At 48.2% G+C, this 21,998-nt stretch overlaps 1 protein-coding gene across 3 annotated transcripts in view; it reads left to right on the top strand.

Annotated features, from left to right (window-relative positions):
* CAMKK1 (calcium/calmodulin dependent protein kinase kinase 1) overlaps positions 1–21,998 on the top strand; it is a 109,617-nt gene that overhangs the window by 30,512 nt on the left and 57,107 nt on the right. For all 3 annotated transcript variants that reach the window (XM_087751829.1, XM_087751831.1, XM_087751830.1), the window contains one exon: positions 12,732–13,288. In XM_087751829.1, coding sequence (XP_087607955.1) covers positions 12,833–13,288 — 456 coding nt within the window. In that variant the 5' untranslated portion in view covers positions 12,732–12,832. The remainder of the gene's footprint in view (positions 1–12,731; positions 13,289–21,998) is intronic.

A 21,998-nucleotide genomic window follows, 5' to 3' on the forward strand; every position in this document is an offset into this window, starting at 1 on the left:
AAGAAAGCTGGAGAGAGGATGGATGCAAGAGGAATGCAATAGGAATTATTTCCGATGCTTCCTTGACGTGAGCCCTGCTAGCCTAGGAAGAGCTGTAAATGCAAATGTGGAAGAAAATGCTGTTGTCCTCCTCCCCTCCTGTAAAAGGAGTCCTGGGATGGCTCCAGTGTAACTGGGCAGCTCTCTTGTTTTAGACACATGTGAAACACATTCACCCAGACACTCACATGAGTATTTCCACATTTTTGAGGCTGAGACTTTCAGTGTTGTTCACACGTCAGCACGTGAATGTTGCCCCTTCTGATGTCCTGAGACCATAGCTAAAGTTCAAGTATGTGCTTAAGTGTTTTGCTGGAGTAGAGCCGACATCTCTATTGCAGAGAGAAGTAGTGTGTTGGGAAACTTGGTGGCTGCATACAGGCTAATTGGTCTGTGGTGCATCCTGGAAGGTGCTGAGCACCCTGGCTGGGAGCCAGCAAGGCTTTTAAACACATGCTTTGCTTTTTTTTTTTTCATGCTGTTTACGAGTTGTGTTCTTTGGTATCTTTTCCCCGGCAACTAGAGAAGGATATCTGAGTAGCCAGAGCAGTGTAATTCATCTGCCAGCGATACCCTGACCTGTACCGCAGGGGTGTCTCGTGGGACATGGGATGGCTGATGGGAACAGGTATTGCTACTGGTGCCCAAGTCAATTGGCTTCAGATTTTCTCTTCTGCATTCTCCTGCTTGGCATGGGGCAGGCCAGGCTGCATGAGCAATGCTCAAACTACCTTTGTAAACCACATCCCGTCTTTCCACGTGTCTCTGCTTGCTGTTAAACTGCATAGATTGTATTTCCTTCCCTGCTTTCCTCTTAGACTGTATTCGCCTTTCCCCTGCCTTGAAAATTTTGGCGCCAAACTGCCAAATTCAGGTTGTATTTGGAAGTGGCATTATCTGCAGTGGAGCCCAGGGCAGAGCAGGGATGAGCCTAAAAACCCTCTGGGGGTTGCTGGCTTCTAACCGCCATGGGGTTTTCAGGACATTGCTCTTTGGCTTTGCCTGCTGTGTGCAGGAGAAGGGTGCTACAGCCCTAGTCCAAGTGTGGGAGGGAGGCTTTGATTCTGCAAAGAGGTGGCTCCATGTGTGCTGCCATCAATATTGGCTCTCTCTCTTCTGTCCCTATGTCTTCAGCTGGGGAGCTCCTCCTGTAGCTCAGCGTGCCTCTCTGGGGCTGGGGACAGGGCTGGGGTGTGCGAAGCAAGACTAAATCCTGTGTTGCTGTCAAACTGCACCTCCCTCAGCAGGGGACATCTCCTTGCCAGCAGATTTACTCCTGTCCTCCTCCTGCACCTGCTGACTTGATGGCCAGGAATGTGCATTTTTCTACTCTTCTTGTTGCAGCTCTACAGAAGTGACAGAGGTGTTGGATGGGTTTGCATTGTTTCTCATGCTTCAGAAAGCATCTGGCTGGTGGAGTACGTCACGCAGTACTTGTCCTGAGCCACGCAGAATGGGGGAACTGCTCTGGTGTCCCAGGGCAGCGTGGCACTCTGACTGTGGCTGCCGCTCAGCCCCAGGCTCACTGTGCACAGCCAGAATCGCAGGGGTGCAATGAGGGTGCCCCAGGGTGGCATTTTCACACTTGTTTTTCCAAACAAAACTGCACCTGGAAACTTTCGTTGGTCCTTCAGTGCTGCAAAGCCTTTTTCATGTTCTGACAAATGCTGAGATTATCATCAGCCTGAATTTCTGGAATAGCATTGCAGTGACTCAAAAGAATGGCTTTCTCCCCAGCAACCTTTGCCTAGTGACTCACTGGATAATCTCCAGTCATTGACCTTGGGGCTTTGAAAGTGCATTTTGGCTTAAAGAGCTCAAGCTTAAGGCTTCAAAGGAATTGGGAAGCCTGCTACCCTTTACACTTCCAAGCAGCGTGGGTTATGTGTGCACGGACAAGGGTAATCGTAGGGGCGGTTTACCTGGTTCTGACTCCTGCGGGATCTGTCGCTCATCCCCCCCTGGAGCCTGTTCCCTCTGTACAGAGAGCCTCTCTGCTGCCGTCTTTGATTTTGTGCAGGTTAACTGAGGCCATGTTTTCAAGTCCTGGGGTTTCTAAAAGATGTGAGGATTATCAGATGGGAGTTTTCCATGTGGAAATACAGCAAATACTTTGAGCTCTGAATTTGAAGTCCACTTGTCTTTTCTTACAGCGTTCACCACTTTTTGTCTTGCCCTGTGTAGTTCTGTGCTGTGCATCTTGCCTTGGGGTATGCAGATTCGCAGAGCTGATGAAGACCTTCCACCCATGGATGCTTTGAGATGGGTGCTGAGATCATTTCCCTGGTTAAAACTCTTTGCAGAGATCACCTTGAATAGAAATCTCCACCCATATTTGAACCACTGGGAAGAAGAAAGCCTGCAGTGTTCCGTGCTGTATGCTTTTATTGTAGATTGGCAATCCTGGAACAGCTGGAAATTAATGTTTACAAAATGCCAGAAAGACTTTTCACTGAAGCTGGCTTACAGAACTAAGCAACTCGATATATTCCCTGAAATACCTCCAGATCTCTCAAAGGCAGCTGAAAGCTTTTTCCTATCTGGAAGATAAAACTCCCAAGACCAACATGTATAAATGTGAATTTGCCTGGTGGCTTGTTAGGTTTGTTGTAGATGCTTTTTAAACACCACTAACTTCAATGCTGATCTGTGCTACGACATCTGAGGCTAGCAAAGGTATCTTGATGTTGAATTACTTTGCTGTGTTGATGATATCTACATGTGCTTTCCCAGATCCCACTTTGCTGCTCCTAAACTATACCAGCGTTGTTCTGCAGTGATTTGCTTTTCTGTCGTTGAATTCTTATATATTGTGCAGCAATAGGAAATCCGAGCATCCGTGAGCACCTCAGAAGCAGAGTTAACCATGGCAGTTGGTATGGAAGGTGCTGATGGGTGCAGGGGAGGAGGCAGGACTGAGAAATATGCTGGTGAAATAAATTAATTGGGGAGGAAGAAAGAAACAGTGTGGAAGTGTGCAGGCTGTCTGCTGGGTGCCGATGTGCAGCTGTGGGCTGAGACACCGCTGCTGAAGAAGCAGCATGGCTGCACAATTTCAGGTTGCTTCTTCCCTCCTCCTCTATTTATTTACTAGTGTATATCATGGGCTCCACTGAGGAAGCAGGGTGCTGCTCAGGCTCACAGGGCCTTGCTGCAGAATATATCCCAGAAATTTGGCAATTAAAGTAGAAACAGTTGCAGGCCCTGGGTTGAGTTGGCAGCATTCATGGTTGGGAAACCCCTCAGTTCACTTGTAACCTGCTTAGGTTTGATGCAGAGTGCTGAAAGCAATGCCACTTAACCTGTTTTTTTACAAGACTTCTGTAAACTCCTCCTGGCAGGAGGAGGGTGGTGTGTTTTCCTCTCTGCTCCTCCTCTCTTCAGCTTTTGAGTCCAGTTGGGCAGAGGAGGAATCCTTGGAGGGGTGAGGTTCCTGCATGTGCGGCAAATGTTGGCAGCAGGTAGGGGATGGGGCTGGAGAAGGTCTTCTCCAAGTGTGTAAAGGCCTCAAGGGGGGAGATAGTAAAGAAGATGGAGCAAGACTCAACTCAGTGGTGCCCAAGGAACAGACAAGAGGCAATGGGCACAAACTGAAATACAGGAAATTCCGTTTAAAAAGAAGAAAACTTTTATTTTTTTTACTGTGTAGCAGGCAGCTGAATGGAGGCTGCCACCCTTGAACATTATTGCCTTGCAAAGGGAGCAGGCAGGCTGTTCCTTGTGGTCAGTGGAAGGTGGGCACAGCCGTATATGATGTGTAGTCCTTGTGGCTTCTGGTCTCTGGTTTAACACGTGCAAGCACCTATTGCAGGCTCCTTGTCACACTCGGGTGCAGGAGGGAGCCTGTAGCCCCACCAGGGAGCGATCCCAGAAGATCAGCCGTTGCTTACACTTGTTTTCTGTTCTTCAGGGTCACAGCTTGATGTTTGTGTGTTGGTTTGCCTGGTTGGCAGGCTCCCCTGCTTTCCTGAAGCCTTTGCTGCAGGCTGGGTTTATCAGGCTTAAAACCCAGACCTTACACTAAAAACAGAGGGCAGGTGCCATGTGCTGTGTCTGTTCGTGCAAACCTGTGCATGTGCTCACTGCTGTATGTTGTGTTTTTAGTTCTATTTCTTTTATATTCCTCTTTTCTCTCCATGTCACAAGAGATGCTTTCTGTAGGCTGCTTGCTAGCGCCTTGGGCCCATTTTGATCGGATGTGACCTGCTTTGCAGCACAGTCACCCGAAGGCGCTGTGGCAATTGCAGTGGTTTAGAGACAGGTTTGATTGGAGTGCTGCTCCCATGAGAACAGAGGGGATTTGGCCATTGTGGAGGGTTAGACCTTGCCCTTGCAGACTAATATGCCATTCAGTTCCTCTTGAATTCTTCATTTTGGTTTGCTCATCACTGTATCTTCTTCTGTGGCAATTTTGAGGTATCCTTACAGATTGCAGCAGAAGATAGCTCATCTGAGACAAATGCCTTTCCCTTAGAACAATCTGAAATTTTTTTTTTACCTGCTACTTACCTCCCCATGGTACAGATGTCTGAAAAGTCATTATTGCAATGAAGACCATAAATATTAAAGATTCCCTGATTCTGAGGTAGTGATTTTGCTCACGAATCAATGGGGTCTGGCTACTGCCTTGCTTGTTAATATTTTACAAATAATCTAAGCCTTTCAAACCTCATGTAATCTGACATTCTCAGTTATTTTTTGAAGCACCTCCTCGCCGGCTGTTTAAATGCCACCTCTAGAAAGCTGTGCTCCCTGCCACTGCTGCCCCCTCTCCTGGGAATCACATGCCTCTCAGCTCAGCAAGTGACAGCAACCATGACACCTCTTCCTCCTCCTCCTCCTCCTCCTCCCCGTTCAGCCCCAGGCATCTGCTCCCTCCACTGCACAAATTCTGCACTGACCCTACAAGGAACCTCCCTGTATGAGTTGCTGTTTCCCATGCCGACCTGTGCAACCTCAAGTTGTAACGGCATGTACTCCTATAGCGGGTGGTCAGAAGGCTGCTTTGCCACTGGTTTTTGGGGTTCAGCTTTCCCTGTGCATGTTGCAAGTTGCATTGGGGTATTTCCTGCACTCTTGATGAGTACTGGAAGAGGAGGTTGGGGTAGGCAGGCTCTGAAGTCTGGGTCAGCATCGGCTGAGTGCCAGATGGGAGCATGCACAGGAGCAGCTTTGGAAATGGAGGCTCTCTTTTGCTCTCCTTTGACATCAAACTGAGTGATTCAGATGTTGTCCAGGCTGTGTGTGCGTATTAACAAGCCCAATTCCTTCATATTGCTTTCCCTAGGGTCACTTGGAGCTAGGGCAAACCATCCGGTATGGCTGGGGACATGCTGGGACATTTGCTGCATGGTGATGCAGTAGAAGTGATCTCGGTGCTCTCTGCTCTTGCCAGCCTCTCCCATCCTCCCGTCCTTCATTGCTGTGGATGTCAGACCGGCACAGCGGCCTGGGTCCTTCCCCCACAAGGCTTTTGTGTCCCTTGTCACAAGGGCAAATGGGATTTGTTATAATCTGAGCTCAGGTCGTCTGCAGGGATGGTGTGGATGTGTGGAGTTGGGTGTTGGGATGTGCTGGGTTTGTGGTCACTACTGCGATGTTGCAGAGGCGATGAGTGGAAGCACGCAGTATCACTGCAAGCAGAACCTGTGGGATATGTGGGCTGAGTGCCTCTCGTGCTTTCTCGGCTGTAATTTGAAAAATAAAACCACCTCCAATGTTCATACACTGATAAACAGCTTTAAAAGACTAAAGCAGAAGTGAATATAGTCTAGCATCAGGGTCTGATGTCCACAAGTCTTGCTGAACCTCTCTCTGCTATAAAACATGGCAACTAAACCTGCCGTACAAAAGTAGTTTGTAGCTAGGGCTTGAGTACAAAGGAGCACAACTCTGATTCATTGGTATTGCCCCCACCGAAGCCATGGTTAAAATGTGCAGACATAGCTGCTTCCAGTCAAATAATGTTCTGGCAGGGTTCCTGTTTCATTGGCGTTATCTGGAGTGTTTAATGTTAATATCATTCTCGTTTAGATAGATTTGGCACTCCTCAGTGTTTTCTTGTTGCAGGAATTTCCTTAAGTAGAAACTTTCTTCAGAGTAATTTTTGGATGATGATTGCTTATATATGCAATTAGTGTAATTGCATCTGATTATGCAAATTTATTTAATCATATAATTAGAACATGGAGGGATGAAATATAATGCAGTTGGGAAATCTTTTGTAAAACTTCCTGAGCTCAGTACTCTGTGCACGAGGTGGTTATTGCCTCTCATGCTGTAGGCTGCTAGACTGGAGATTTTAGTTCAGCATCCTGGCTAGTTTCAAAACATATTTAAAATGTGCTGTTAATTGCTCTTAAGATTGGTTACATGGCCCTGATGGTGTGAAGGCATGTATCTTTTACTTTTTACATGATAATATTGGGCGCTCACTGTTGAGCTCAGCCCTGCTGTCTTACATCTGCATCCACACCTTACACCGAGGGACATGAAAGCTTCAGTCCTGCATCGGACCCAAACCCCAGATCCTGTCTGCAGCCAGGGTCTCTCCTGGGGAAGAGGAGGAGACCAGGACAAGCATGAAGTGATGGGCCCTCGGGGTGCTCACTGTCTGTAGCTCAGGGGCTGAACTGGCCCCAAAATCCCTTTTGAAAACACCCTGCCTTGGTAAGGCATATATGGACTAAGGAGGAGGAGAGAGAAACGGTGCATTTTCCAGACTGTGGTCTGGAGACGTTTGTTGTCATTCAAGAAATCTGGCAGGAGCAGGGGCCTGAACCTGCTTTTCAAATTTCTCACGCGGTGCTTGAATTGCAAAAATACTGTTCTTTGTCATTCAGCGGTTACTTTTAAAGCTGTGCTAGGAGCCTCACAGAAGTAATCAAAGTGCCTTGCTTTTATGATCTAATTTTCAGCTGTGGCACAACAGCCAGGCTCACCGCCAAGAACTGTGGAGAGAAGAGGGAAAAAGACTAGGATGATTATAGCAGGATTGAGTGATTTCTCAGCAAGACACGATTGTCTGTGCTCTCAAACGACAGCTTTGTAAGCCGCAGGATAAAGCAAATGTATGGTGTGTATGCAAAAAACACAAACAGTATGTTCTTATTTATTATTTGGGTTGTGTTAATGTCTCCTGCTTTTAGCTGGGAATCGGTACCTAAAAGCAATTACCCTCTTCCCAGTGAGAAGACAGTCCAAATGGCTGGTCTGGTGTACATCTGTCTTGATTATCTCTGCAAAGGCTGCAGGGATTTGCTTTCTTTTTGACTTCACAGGCTTGCAGCTTCTCATCGTTCTTTGCTGCTCGGTTTGGGCTGCCTTTTAGCCAGTGGATGTCTGAAGGTGGTTTTCACAGATGCCAAGAAGCTTGTGTGCTTCTCTGAGGCCTCATTCCTCGCAGCAGCAGTGTGAGTGGAGATGGGCAGGAGGCAACCTCATCTTCAGGTGCCCTGCTTGGTGTGCAAGGGGTGAGCAGAGCTGAAATGAAGGCCAACATGCTTTGAATTGGATTGCTGGAGAAAAAATTAACCCTCTGGCTGCTCTCCCACCACAGCAATGAGACCCATAAGTGGTTGCCTCCTTAGATCTGAAAAGCCACGTGTTTCAAACCACTTTGTGCTTGCAGGGCTCATGGCAGCTCAGATGTTGCTCTGGTCCTCATGGCTGTGGCACAGAAGTCCCCCTTAAGCTTCTCCAGACTGAAGGGGCTGGAGCAAGCTGGCTGGACTTTGGGCAAGTGCTTCCCCCGTGTATAAAAAGTTGACGGGGTCAGGGTGGGGATGTGTGGAAATCTCTCATGTCAGGGTAGTGGACTAATGCTGAGTACTCAGGAAAGTCCTGCAGAACAGGGACCACAGGAGAGAATACAGGATGGAAAGAGTCATAGGCTGTATTGCTTGGTGTGGGGAGACAGCTCGGGCTCTGGAAGGGACTTGCTGACCTAATATTTCAAAAAATGTCATTCGAGGAGCTCTTCAGGACTTGGCAGCCCAGTTCAGGACTTGCTGCTTCTCTCCTTAAAGGGAGTTTCTGACGCTGGTTGACAGCAGTCAGAGCAGATTCTTCATCCTGGCTGTGCTGCTGTGGGGGAACATCTGAAGGAAACACAGCCCAAGCACACGGCGATACAAGACAGGGCTGGATGTACAGCCCAGCTCTGCCCCAAGGCAGGACTGAGTTCCTGGTGGGGGTCTGACCTGAGCTGAAGGGTGCTGGTGATGGAGATGTCATCTCCTCTGCAGGCAGCCTGTCCTGGTGCATGGCTGCCTGCACCATTTAGAAAACTTGGCCTCATTCCTGACCTTGCTAGCGTACATTAAAGCAGCAGACTAAAGCCTTCTGTGATCTTTGGGACCCCTCTTTGTGAGGGCGCCTGTGGCTCTTGCGTGGTCAAGAGGCACCTAATGGATGTGGCCTTCAGACAGGGTTTCAGTGTGACATCCTTGCCGGTCCCCATGCTGGCATGGAGGACGCCATCCACGGGCATTTGAAGAAGCCTCCAACTCTGAGCAGCAGCAAGATTGCTGCCTGAACACTTTCCAGGCAAATGCTTGTTATAGTTATTATTCACTGTGACTTATTTTACTGCAATGGCCCTTGGTGCCTCGGCACAGGGCAGATGTGTTCTTAGAGACAGAAAGGGGAAGCAGGACAAGGTGGGTTGACGGCAGCATCGTTCCTCTTAACCTGGGAGCTGTGACACATGAAGCTGTGAAGTCACTTTTCTGGGTAGCCGGTAGCAAAATCGGGAAATGAAGCTGGATTTGCCGAGACGTAGGGCCTTTTAGCCTCCCTATTCTTCCTCATAGGAACATTTCTAGTTAGCCAAATGGAAAGAGCAAGCAGTAAACTAGATTTACAATTTTTTATTTTTCAAACAATGCTTTGAAATACTTTATTGAGCAGCAAAATTAATTGCATTCGCTCATCTCCTGCCTCTGTGTACAATACAGAGAGACTTTCTCCAGAATCGTATTCCTTTCAAAAGAGTATTTTGTACCGTGCTCTGCTCAGCGCCTTTCTGGGAAACATGTGCAGCCATTTGATAAATATATTGTGGAAAACATTGTTGAAGTGGCAGTCTGCCTGCAGCAGAGGAACAGCTACAGGGAAAAATGGTAAATAGGATGTGTAAGTAATTTAATTTTGCTCATATAAGCTTGTTTGCAGCTTTAATTCATGTCTGCAGCATAATCCTCTGATCTGCAGCAGGTGTTTAGTGTTGTGGGGGATCAGGCTGGTGACCCAGTGAAAGGCATTGGGCCCAAACCTGCGCAGGAGCTTGTAGAAGGTAGTGGTGGTGTCTCTGTTTCACTGGGATTTCCCATCACAAGGTGCGGTTGTGTTACAGCCTGACAAACAGCAAATCCACCATTGATTTTTGCCTCGCAGAAATAAATAATTGCCTTTTGTACTGAGTTTTATGCACAGTAAGACTGGTCTGTGCATAACTGATTTTGCTTATTCAGAAACCATTCCTTTCCAATATAATTTTGGAGGATTTATGAGTGAAAAGGAATACTTCAGAACAGCAGAGCCTGAAACAAAGCCCAGCTCTACAGATGAACAATTTGTTTTCTTTAAGTCTTGCTGGATTTTTTTTAGCATACTTTCAGCAGCAGTGTATTATTTGTTGTGATGCTGTATGGGTCTATTTGTTTTGATCGGATGAACTGATTTATGGGGTTTAGCTTAAGTTTATATAGATAAGTTGTCAATTAGCTGGAGATTTATTTTGCGGCCTGAGCTGTGGGTTAGAGCTGTGCAAGTGTGCTGCTGCTTTTGTGGGGGTGACACCCTGAGGTGCCTGGTCCTGGGCAGTGAAGAGCTGCGCAGGTGGCTAACACGAGCATGGCTGTTTGCCAGGACCTGACTGCTGTTCTGAGTGCTTCTGGCTTTTTTCCTGTTGGCTGAGCAGTGAGGATGTGAGACACCCAAGCGCTCAATCCAGGTGAGTGATTTGTAGGCTTTCACGTCCAGCCGCGCGGCAACGCAGGCAGATGCCTCCCTCCCCTCGCTCCTGCACGTGGAGAAAACCTCGTAGCAGGAGGAGGGAAGAAGGTGGGGAGCTGGAGACTTCAGTCACAGGTTGATTTTCCTCTTGATGCTCCCTAGGAGTGAGGTGGGCTGTGACTGTCCAGCAGCTAAAGCTGCTGCAAGGAAAGGCCTTGGGTTTGTTTCTCTGTAAGCAGAAGAGCAAAGCCAGGTTTTTAGCACAGGGTGGAATCAGAGGTTTCCTCCTATCCCTTTGTGCAAGCTGGATTAAATAGTGAAAGCATTTTTACTCCCTCCCTCCCATCATTTAAAATAGTTTCCCTGATTGAAGGGAATGTGCAGGCTGGAGCACTGGACTGCGAGGAGAGCTGCAGCCAGTCCTGGCAGGGCAGAGGGCGGCTGCTGGTGACGGAGATGTGGACTGGTGCTTTCCTGGCCATGCAAAGCAACCCTGGGAAGCCACTGCCTTGCAGGCAGGGCTGGAGGCCAGTCTGTGCTTCCTAGGGGCCAAGGCACTGACCTTAACCCAAAGCCAAGTGTACAGGCATCCCATAAGGAGTCCTTGCGAGTGTCCTGTCAGGAAATGTGCCGCTCCACAGGCTCTGGAGTGCAAGGAAAGCCTCTTCCAAGATAGGGTGGCTGCAGGCTTGCAGTTGCCCTGACCCAATGCTCCTAGGTCAGCCCAGAAGCTTTCCAAGTGCAAACCTCACATGAGCATTTTGCAGACAGCAACCCCTCTGCGGGCTTCCCTCGAATCCATTTTGAAGGACAGGATTGTTGTTGAGCCAGCGCAGGGCTGCATCTGGCTTTCTAGCTTGAAGCCTGGTTTGGGAGAGCAGGGAGGTCTAGCAGAGGTGGGGGGCTGTGCTGCTTTGCCTGTGGGTTTGTGGGACCACGTATGTGTATGTGCTGGACCGAACCCTACGCCCCTTCCCTTGCTGCTGCCAGCCACCTCCCGGTGCCTGCATCCTGGCTCTGACAGGGATCTGTGCTTTCGGATTGAAGGGTTTAAATATAGTTTTAATAGAAGCTTTTAAAGCTGATCTCACCGTTTCATTACTGTTTTGAGTGAGTGACTCTTCTGTCAATTTGTTTCAAACAAGCCTGCAGAAAAGGCAGGAGCGGGGGGAAGATTATATCCAGGTGGAGAAGGAGGGGAAGGAGATGAACAGCGGGCTGTGAGGAGGAACATGGTGGATTTGGATGTTTTCTTTCTGTGACACTGAGTGCCCAGCACGTGTCCCCCGTGATTGGCATGCGACCTAGGGTGAAGCTGCCATTGAGATCTTTCTCTAGTTTCCTTATTGATATAAAAGATTGCTTGAGCTTGGCTGCTGCGCTTCTGCGGGGGACTCAGGAGGTCATCTCTCTTTGCAGCAGAGTTCAGCTGTAGCGTGTTTAACTGAGTGTCGTTGGGCAGTTTCGAGCCAGGCTCGACCTTTGCTCTGTGCTCCTTGGCGAGGGTGTCGTGTGTGTTGCCAGGCTGATGATGGATGGGGCTTTTTGAACTTGCTCACCCCCACCCTTCGTCACGTAAATTAAACATAGCCAATGTGAAAACAGGGTGATGCAAGTGTCACCTGGCTTGCAGGGATTTTTATGCACAAATTGCTTTGCATGTAGAGAACCAGAGGTTGCGATATTTCAGAGTTAAACCTACACTGAAATTCACTGGATGCAGTCCAGGATGCTGTGACTAAAACTAAGTTCTTCCCCACTGTCCCCAGAAACTGAGCAGAGGGATGAAATGATGCATCCTGCAGCACTGCATCTTCAGAGGTGATTAAGGGATGACAGCCATGTGCTGCAGAGGATCATTTCCTGCTCTGGACCGCGCTGGGAAGACTGAAATCTGTTTTAAATTGAGGCTGAAATTAGCATCCAGGAAACAGCGATTTTATTCAGCAGTTTTAGCTTTGTATTGCATTTTTATGTTCTGTAGGTCTTTTCCAAAGGAAAAGCTGATTCCCACATGCTGGTAATCATTAAGTGTTGCTGATTTGCAACTCAATATAGCTTTTATACATGATGGGTAGCAAGGTTAACGTGTTTTTGCATACAGGCTGCAACTGTGGGGGGCCAGGGACAACCCTGGAACCAGACTTGCTTTTAAATTCTGCCTTTGCTGTTGACTACGTTGCAAATAACTGAGTGTGGAATTCACCAGCCATGGCTTGGCTTCCAGGCTATTCTGTGACACTCTCTAGGGCCCTACAGGGCAACAGAGAGACTACTGTGAAGCCCTAAATGTCTGTGGATTTGTTATACGCGTTGGGTTTGGATACATACCAAAATCTTGTACCCTATAAATAAGAATTTAAGAGGTTGAAAGTTTGACCCTTTACCCTCTGCTTGTTAAGAAGCTGTACTTCTCCCTTTATTGTAAGCTCTGGTTGACTGTTAGTCTAGCTACAGAGGGGGAAGTTCTCTTTAGCTGTGTCACTTGTTGCACATCAGATAAAATCTCATCTTTATCGCTTTTGTATCTAGCTTGATGCTTGGGTTTCCCTTTGCTTCTGAGTGTTTGCAACTTGGTTTGCATTTCCCTCTGAGTGTTTGCAACTTGTTTACAGCCTGCCAGTGTTTTGCCTTCACTTTCTTTTACGTTGGAAGAAGCCAGAGATGGGTGTCTTGGTTATGTTTGTGTTGAGTAAACATTATTATTCAGTTTACCTCTGTTTGTTTCCTTTTAGGTATTTCATGGAGAGATTCCTTCATGCCACATGCTGTCTGTGAGTGCTAGCATCGCAGCTCTCTGCAGTGCCGCCTGAGACCATACGAGCTGGACGCAGTGATGGGGGACTCTCCGACAAATGCCATGGATGGAGGCATAGACACGTGCTGCAAGGACACGCAGACTGAACTGGCAGAGCGGGTAGCAGCCATAGATGTGGCTGTTGGCCCAGACAGAAGTGACCAAAATGGTGAAGACAACACTGAAGAAAATGACACAGTCTTTTCTGATAACATAAAAGACATCCAAAGAAATGGGGTCAACAGTGACATGGGAATGAATGAACTTCTGCCTTCCCAACGGTCAGAAGATGCTCACTGGAGGCATGTTCCCAAGAGACCTCTCACTAGACCCGTCCTATCAAGTAGGAAGTTGTCTCTTCAGGAAAGATCATCGGGAGGTTATTTGGCTTCTAGCAACATGCCAGGTTATGGTCCTTATGCCACAGGGCCATCACCACGTATAATGAGGAGACCAACGATAGAGTCCCATCGGGTCTCCATATCAGATGCTGAGGTAAGCATGTTCTCCCCTATAATTGTGGTGTCGAGGTAGGGTAAGTCTTTCTTAACTGGTAATGGGAGTCTTCAGTCTTCTGGAGCAGTAGATCTGAAAGCACTGTTTTTTCTAAGGGGGAAAAATAATCCCTGAAACCAGCGATTGTATTAGCTTGGAATGGCTGAACACCTTTGCATCCATCCCTCAGACCTCTGTTGGGTGTAACCCTGGTCCTGACACTTGGCTCCTTCAGCCCTCACCTGCCTGGTACAGTCCCATTAAGGGGCCGGGACCCCTGTTGTGTAGCGGTAGCATGCAGAAGGCCTGTCAGGCTGTTCAGAGAAAGGGCTGTGACCAAATGGCTTTACTTTTGTGTCCCTGCTGTATGTGCCCTTCGGGAGTTTATCAGTCGCAGCAGCTTTGCTGATGGTATTTTATGGATTTAAGCTTCTGGAGATTATGTATCTCCTGTTGTGTTTTGGCATTATTGAAGGCATGATTTAATTTTATAAAGAGCTTAAATGCACTGGTGTTTCCTACTCCTGTCAGGATTTTCCTTTGTCTTTAAAACATTTGTAACAGCAGTGGTAACTGAGGGCTGTCACCCTCCTCTCTTTCAGAGGAGTGTCTCTGGGTGGCTGCGGGTATTCCTGCTGTTCATCTTGCGGCTGCTTTCCTGGTACCAGACCTGGGCTCAGACCTGTCCCCGAGGTGTAACACTTGGTTAGCAGTCAAGTGTATCGATGGAAGTGGCTGCTGGTTGCAATTCCCTGTGCTGTGATGTGCTGTCATGGGGAGGACAGAGCAGGGAGAGGGGCTGTTCGGACCACGCTGCCCGGTGTTGTGCCGAAGATGATGAGCCTGCAGCAATGCCCATGAAGGGGTGTGCAGCAGGGGTTTCTTTGAAAGCCAGGCATGATGAAGGTGGTGTAAATGGGTGTTTCCTGAAGCCAAAATGTTTTGTAAAATCCTACTGGCTGGGGAAGGATTTTAAGTAGGGAATGGGCTGTCTGGTGTACCGGAGAGGGAACACTGTTTCAGCAGGACTGGCAGCTGGTTTGGGAAAAAACACAGACTCCTACCTTAATTATCCCCCAAGCCCAGGCTGTGCCTTTTCCTGAAATTTTTATCTGCTATTTGTGGAAAAGAAAACAAGTTTTCCATCTCCCGCCATTTTTCTCTGGACTGAATTTGTTTCCCAGTCATGTTTGTCTTGTGTTTCTGTTCTTGGGGAATTGGTGGGAGATGTCGGTGGGTGCCACGCTCCACGGTCTTGCTCAGAGGTGCTGTAACAGAGAGGAGGTGGTGTGCTGGAGAGAAGAGGAGCGGTGGTGGCATGGACCTGCTAGCCTTACCCTTCAGGGAGGGCTGCATCTCCTGCCCTGGTGCTGTGGGAGGTGAGCCCAGGAGAAGCCTCGGGTTCGTTTTCTGACCATGAACCTTGTTCTAGTGAGGGACAGGCTCTTTCCATGGGCATTTTCAATCTCTTTTTCCTCTAGGGCTGGCAGTACAGTGATGCTCACCCAGTGAATTCACCTCTGCTGCTGTGCCCTGGCACTGAAGCGGGACAGACAGCAGCCAGGGGCTCAGGAGTAGCGCCCATCCGACTCTTCCTCACCCAGCCGATGGGGAGTGTGGTGCTGAATGTGCCTCTGCCAGTGCCACTGTGCCAATGTGGTGCTCCCAGCTGTGATGCCTAAATCCCACTGTGATCCCACCCTGTGTCATAAGGGACACAGATCACTGGAGTTTAGACTTTTGCCAGTGTATGTCCAAGTGACCTAGAGCTTAACATCTGTGTGGCTTAGTGTTTCCCTCCTGAAAAGTGGGTGTTTTCCCCTTGCACATCTGAGAGGACGGGTGCTGTGCGTGAGCAAATCAGCCATTGTCCTCTGGGAAGTTCTGCAACTCATGTTAGCTGTGAAATGGGTCATGGCATCCCCGGCCGATATGAGGATATCTGCAGAAGGTGCACTGCAGAGATTGCAGCTTCTTGGACAGCAGCCGTATGCTTTAATAAGGGAGACAGGGAGGGGAGAGGAGCCGGTTCTTGGAAGCGGACGTGACTTGTGTGCCAGCTCTCCCATCCTGCAGTACTTTGACTGTGCCAGGAGCGGGGCTTGTCCGAAATCTGTTTCAAAGTAACTGCAGTCAAGTGTGACTAGCACATTCCCACCTACAAGCAAATTCAAAATACTCTGTCCTCTTGCACAGCATCTGCATCTTGGGGAGCAATAGCTACTGCCTTGGGGTAGGAAATACTTAGTTTGAAATGCAGATGCAGAGCCCTTCATTTTGCTGCGCTCACAGCAGTCCATTTCGCAGTGCTGCATTTTTAATGGTCACTTTGATATAACTATTTAAAGCCCTGCCCCAATGCAGCCCAGATGCTTAACAAAGCCGTGCTCATTGGAAAACATTATTCATATTAATGGAGAATTGCTGCGGTAGGAGGGGGAAGGGAGCCCGGCGAGAGCTGTGTGCATTTGGAGGTGGGTGCTCGCCCTTGCAGCCGTGCTCTCGGGAGCTGTGCTGCTTCTTCCCAGCTTACAGGGACGGTGTCTGTGTCCTGTAAGGAACAGCAAAAGGATTAGGAAGATGCGTGCTTGTTTATAGGATAAAGTTTGAGGCTGGCAAGTGAATAATGAGAAGTAAGTGTTAGGTGTGTGGCAGCAGGGTGAGTGTGCAGCCTGCGTGCAGCCCAACTCCAGCAGCCTGCATATGACTTGCCAGTTGCTGCTAAGCGGTTGTTGCAGGGTGGTTGTGTTTGTGTCTGCGAAGAGACACTGGCAGTCCAAATACAAGCTATACAGCTAACCAAGATACAGCAGGGAACTCGGAAAGAAATGGAGAACAGATCTTATGTTGTTATGTGCATTTGCTTACTACGTTTGCTGTAAGCAATTAGCAGAGCCTTGCATGTGGACAGGGAAGACTGAGCAGAGCCAGGAGGTAAGGGCAGGGCTTGTAAGAGTTACAGGGGACTCTGTTTTGACGCTTTTGGTCCCATGGGGGATAAAATAACCCTGTGATGAGAAATACAATCACTGTGTACTTAGCAGCAGCTGCTGTTGTATAGTCTGTTGATCATTTTGATACACAGACCCTCAGTGAGCAGGGAGGCTGGTAGGTCACTCTGACAAGATCCAGCTCACTGATCACAACAGTGCCCCTGGTCTCCCTGCAAAGGAGTCTTTGACACATCTTGTTCTAGGCAAGCTGCACATTTGTACTTGAGTCCGTGTCTCTCATCTGCTTAAAGCCATTTCAGAGTTGCTTCTTTCTCCTTGCATTGAGTATCCAGCATCAGTCAGTGCCTTTTGGGTGGCACGACATCCATCGCTCTGGCTTGCAGCCACTGCCCGAGTGAGTTACAGTCGGTGCAAAAATGAAGATGAAGCTCACGAGCATTTGGGCTTTATCAGCGGCACATGTGCAGGCGCTGTCTATCAGGAGCTGTGATGGATGGGGCTGCATATCAACATTTCCTGTGTTACGCCAATAGCAATCTAGGATTAAATCTGCTTTCCCTCTCCAGTGATAGCAGAAGTGGTGGCTCACTGCCTTGCTGTCAGCAGTTCTGTATCCTCGACTTGTCTGGAGAAACAATGGAGAGATGTGCTATGAGGAAACTGGATATTGGGATACAGCAGAGGTGAATTTTCTGTTGTTCTCTGCTGAATTATGGGAGAATCGTGTTCAGTTAGAGACACTGCTGAACTTTTTAATGCTGGTTTAATACTTCTTCACAGGCTGGGAAGAAAACTTTTATTCAAGAATCAGGGGGCCAAGAGCCAAAGCTGAGCCTGTGATGCTGCGGGAGGCTTCACATGGTGCTGCTAGTGGGCAGTGAATCGTACCGTCCCATCCCCGGGTCTGATACCCCAAACACCTGCCTTCTGAGCAGGGTTTCTTGGGTTTGTTATTGAGGAAGATGATGGTTCCTGGGCTGGCAGGGCTGCAGCAGAGCCAGGGCTTGTTGTCTTGCATAGAGGTAGTCCCTGATCAACTGACCAGAGCCACCAATTAGCTAATTACCCTGGGACAAAGAGTTGGCAGCTGGTGGTATCTTGCAGCCACTGCTGACAAGTCTGGATCTGCAGTATTAACTCTGCAAGAGAAGTAACCTGTTCTGCTCTCCTGACAGTGTTACTGTGTACTTAATTAACCTGATTTGTTATATCTCTCAAAATTGATCTGTAATTTTCAAAACAGGCCAATTCCCTGCTTGTACCCCTCCCCTCTTAGATTTTTCATGGACCATGGCTTGGAAGGTCCTTTCAGCACTGCCTTCTCCAGTAGGAGTGTCTGCTAGGCTGGTGAGATTTCTGCTGCCTTTGTTTCCCATCAGTGTTTCCCTCTAAGAAGGGAATGGCTTTTCCTTAGCTGTGGCACAGGAGCGATGAAGCTGAAGCTATTAAGGGTACATAATTCTGCAGAGTTGAGGCACAGACCCCAGAGTTTAGGTCACTTGGCCCACATTGCCTCTGTTGATGTGACATTCCTAGCTCCTGCTTGGTGCTGGCAGCATGGCAAGAGGAGAGGGGTGCTAAAAGCAGCTTCTGCTTTGCTGCACGGAGGATGCTCAGGTGCTTGTATGTACTAGGGGAAGACTCTGTGAACATGTTCATACAGACTGATTGGCATCTTGTCCCTGTGTTTGACAGAGTTTGTCCCACCTAAAATGGCAGGCTTGTATCTGTGAAAGGGTAGAGGTGCTGCTTCTTGGAAAATAACATTTGAAAATGCAATGCTTTTTTTTTTTTCATTCTGCCATCCCAAGCCAACCTTTTTAAGTAGCCAAGAAAAATCTCACTTGGAGAGTGGCTAGAAGAACAATAAAAGATGTCTTTGTCCAGGCTTTCTCCCCAGACCTGCCAGCACAGTTAATTGCTTTATATTTTCTCTCCTCCAGTCTCTTCTGGCTGAATCGTCCTTTTTCTTTCACATGTTCCCTTTCTCTCCCCTGCATCCACCCACTCCCTGGCAGCCTGGTTCTTCCAGCCCCGGTGTCCACGTGGTTCCTCCCTCCTCTGGGACCAGCGGGAGGTCATTCCAGCTCCCTGCTGCCTGGGCGGCCCTGCGCGGCATGGTGGTGGGCTGGGGCCGCGTGTGCTTTAGCAGGAGTGGAAAGGATGAGTCGGGCCAGTGCGTTTTCCCTTCTCAGTGCTGCTGCTAGCCTGAGCATGCAGGGAGGAGGACAAGCTGACAAAGAGAATTTTCCTACACTTGATGTCCATGGCTTATCCCAGAGGCACGGAAAATAAGTTACTACTTTGTCCTTTCTTTCCTTGGCTTTCCACATCTTTATCATAGGCCTCTTGCTTGTTTGGCCAAATAGTTTGAAGCAACTGGTGTCGAGAGCTGTGAGAGGCAGTACTTCAGTGCTGGGCTGATCCAGGTCTCGTGGTCCTCCAGTCTCTGGGAGCTGCCTGGTTTTCTTCACAAGGTCGTGATTTCCTTGCTGTGCGCAAAGGTAAATCCAGGTGGGACCAGGGCAGTGGTGGAGACCGAGCCCTTACGCAGCGCGGGCTGGAGAGCTTCCCCTTCCAGCCCCACAAGTCCCCCAAACTAATTCCTTCTAGAGGTCTTAGTGTGGTGCTCAAACTAGAGCTCTCTTGAAAAGATCAAAGATACTTGGAAAACATTTCTTCAAAAAAGAATCCCCCACAGGCATTGCTTATTTCTTTTCCATGGATTAATTAACTTTAAATAAAAGTTACATTTCCAACTTGTCTAAGGGCAAGGTTTGAGGGAAGGGGAAAGGCCACGTTGCAGTTGCAAAGGGGCTGGAAGGGGGCTGCCTTCATCCCACTGGTCCCAGCCCCTTTTTATTCTTCTGTCTGCTTCCCAAATGATACCCTAGGGACCCAGTGGGTGCCCGAGCTCCTGCATCCAGCTTCAGGGTCTTGGGTGGGTGAGCCCAGACAGCAGTGCTGAGCCTCAGCGTTGCACTTTCTGCCCAGCTGTGGCCAGTGCTCCTGCCAGCACCCAGTCATGGTGCTGGGCTTCCGAATTTGCACTTGTTTCTGGATGTTGTTTAAAAATCTGGGGTTTTTTTCTTACCTCCATAAGCTCTGGGCTTCCTGTGTGTCCTTTGCTGTCCCTGGACAACTTTCTAACTTGTATTCATCGCTGCCCCTAATACCCCTTTTCTGGGTTTTATTTTAATTTTGCCTGTTTTTTTAGAACTGCTTTCACTTCCTCTTCCAGATGGGATGAGTTTAAACCAGTGTCGTCTTCATTACTGGCTTTTAGTTCCCAATTTTCTTTCCCATGCTTCTCTTTAAAGTCTATCTCTGAATTGCTGAAACTTATAATTCTTTTCAGATTGGTGAATTTAGCTTCTTTTAGGGGGCAAAATTCTCCATTATATATGAATGTATGTAGCAGTCTGATTATTTTCTGAAATGTCTTACTTTGGAAACCAGCTGTGGCTCTTCCTTCCCATCCCAGTGTCCCCGCCAGACAGCAAAGGCTCAATTCTCAGTTTCTTGGGGTTTCTGTCACACAGCAGTGGCAGCATTGGATTTATGGAATTGGGCCTGGACTCTAGACTTAGCTGTGCTTTATGTTTTTTGATCAATTTTTGCTTTCTATGGCATTTATTCCCCCCCTCCCTCTCTTGAGTAATACCTTGGACATGTTAACAAATGGGGCATCTTGTTTTTTAAGGCAGAACAATTACTGCACACTTGGATGGACACAGCAGTCTAATTTGCTGACAGCTTTTCATTAAAGGATCTCATTAAGGTTCTTGTTCTGTTTGTATTTATCAGCAGTTGCAAATACATTGGCCTGATGAAATCAAGAGGATTGTACAATCTTATCTTTAAGAAACACTTGGCCCAAAAATAGGTGTTTTCCTCTGATAAAGGAATAGTACAATTATCCCACTTCCTGCAGGAGAACCAAATAATAACATAACAACCCTGCCAGTCTGCAGCGACACGTGTCAGGAGTTGCTTGAGCTGTGAATTATGGTACTTCTGCAAGGAAAAAAAAAGGTAGAAAGCACCTATAATCTGGTTTGATTTTTGCTGTGTTCGGCTCAAGTGCTCGAAGCACCACAGAAGCTAAGATGATAGTCCTTCTCACTGGTAATTATCTGAGCGGAGAGTGCTGGAGGTGTGGATTGGGTAGGGATGTGGTGACAGTGAGCAGAAACTCTCAAAGGCTGTGCTGCAGACCTGGAGCCCAGACTCCATCATTGCCCTTCCCTTGGACCCTCTCTGGGTGTTCCTGTCCCAGTATTTATCCATCCTTTTTGAAAACCCGTCACCCAAAGGCAGCTGTCCTGGCATTGCTCACAAGCTCCATTTAACAGCAGAGAAAGACCAGATGATCTGTCTGGTGTGGGATAAAAGTGGTAATTTCTAGACAGAGGTAAGAGGGATGGTGGGAAGGTGATGATCAGAGTCAAAGCATTGGTGCCTCGGACACAGGGAGCAGGCATAGTCCCTCCTCAGCTGCACTAAATATTAGTGCTTTGTAAGGGAGCTGGATGGATTATGTCCCGCATGAAGGACTCTGCTTCTTCAGGTGGGAGGGGAAAAAATGCCACCGTGGCTCCCTGGACAGAGTTTGCGAGGAGAAGCAGCAAACTCTGTGTTTTAGAGATGCCACCTTGGCTTGAAACAAGATACCGAATACAGACCAAAGAGTATATGGCCACATGTAAAAGCCTGCCCTTACTTGTGCAAGTAATCCCTACTCAGGGGAGGAGGCCTGTTACCCAGACCTGGGCATTGGAAGCTTGCTGGTTTGAAGAGCAGGAGGTACTGAGGTGGCTGGAGGCTTTCTCAGAGGGGTGGTTGCTTTTCCTGCCTGTCTCAGCCACACTCGTGAGTGTTTCCCCATCGCTGCAGCACTGCAGTTTTGCACAGTACAAGGCGAGGGGTGTGAAGCTGAGCTTGGGGAAAGCCAGAGCAGGAGACATGAACAGAAAACTGTTCCTGCTTAATTTGTGAAAATCACCGTGATGCAAAGCACAGCCTTGTGCTGGGAAGTGAATCTGCTGACATGGGGTTTTCGGGGGAATTTGTCCTCCGCGTGTCTGTACCTTGGGTTCCTGTGTGCTGCCCCCTCCTTTGGGGAGGGAAGTCTTTTCTACAAAATTCAATGGGATTTTTTTTTTCCCATATGTTTTGGTAGTCTTATGCTTTGCATGTTGGCTTTTGCTGGGTCATGCTCTTTCCTCTCTTGTTGCTCCTAGTTCTGATGGATTGGGTTTTGTCTTTGGAAAGACATGTGCTTTGCTAGCAGCAGAGTTAATGCATGTCTATGGCCCCATTACTCACAGTTGGCTCTTCCTCTCTGTCAGGGTGGTGGAAAAATCTTCTTTCACTGGAAACAAGATCAAGATTTAAATCATTCCTTGTATTCCTGACAAGCCACTGCTTGCAAGCTTAAAAAGTCATCAGTTTCATTTTTCATTCCTTTACTCTCCTTCACTGTGATGATTGCTTGCATTAGGAGTGTTTTCTGGTTGGTGATGGGGAAAAATCAAAATTATCATCTACCGCATCCGTGCTCTAATGCATCCTGAGAAGCAGGAGTGTTGCTTTCAGGGAGGATGCTGCATGGGGATGGGGCCATAACACCCCCTGTTCTTATGGATGGACTGAAGGTACCTGGCACTCCTTTCCTGTCCTGGCACTGCGTCTGTAGATTGCAGGGCTATTTTGAGGTTTATGGAAAGGCTAATGTACCTGCCTGCATGTTTTAT

The sequence above is a fragment of the Nipponia nippon genome, unplaced genomic scaffold (genome assembly GCF_047370975.1).
Source record: "Nipponia nippon isolate SJK-2023a ecotype South Korea unplaced genomic scaffold, ASM4737097v1 scaffold_15, whole genome shotgun sequence".
Classification (NCBI taxonomy): domain Eukaryota; kingdom Metazoa; phylum Chordata; class Aves; order Pelecaniformes; family Threskiornithidae; genus Nipponia; species Nipponia nippon.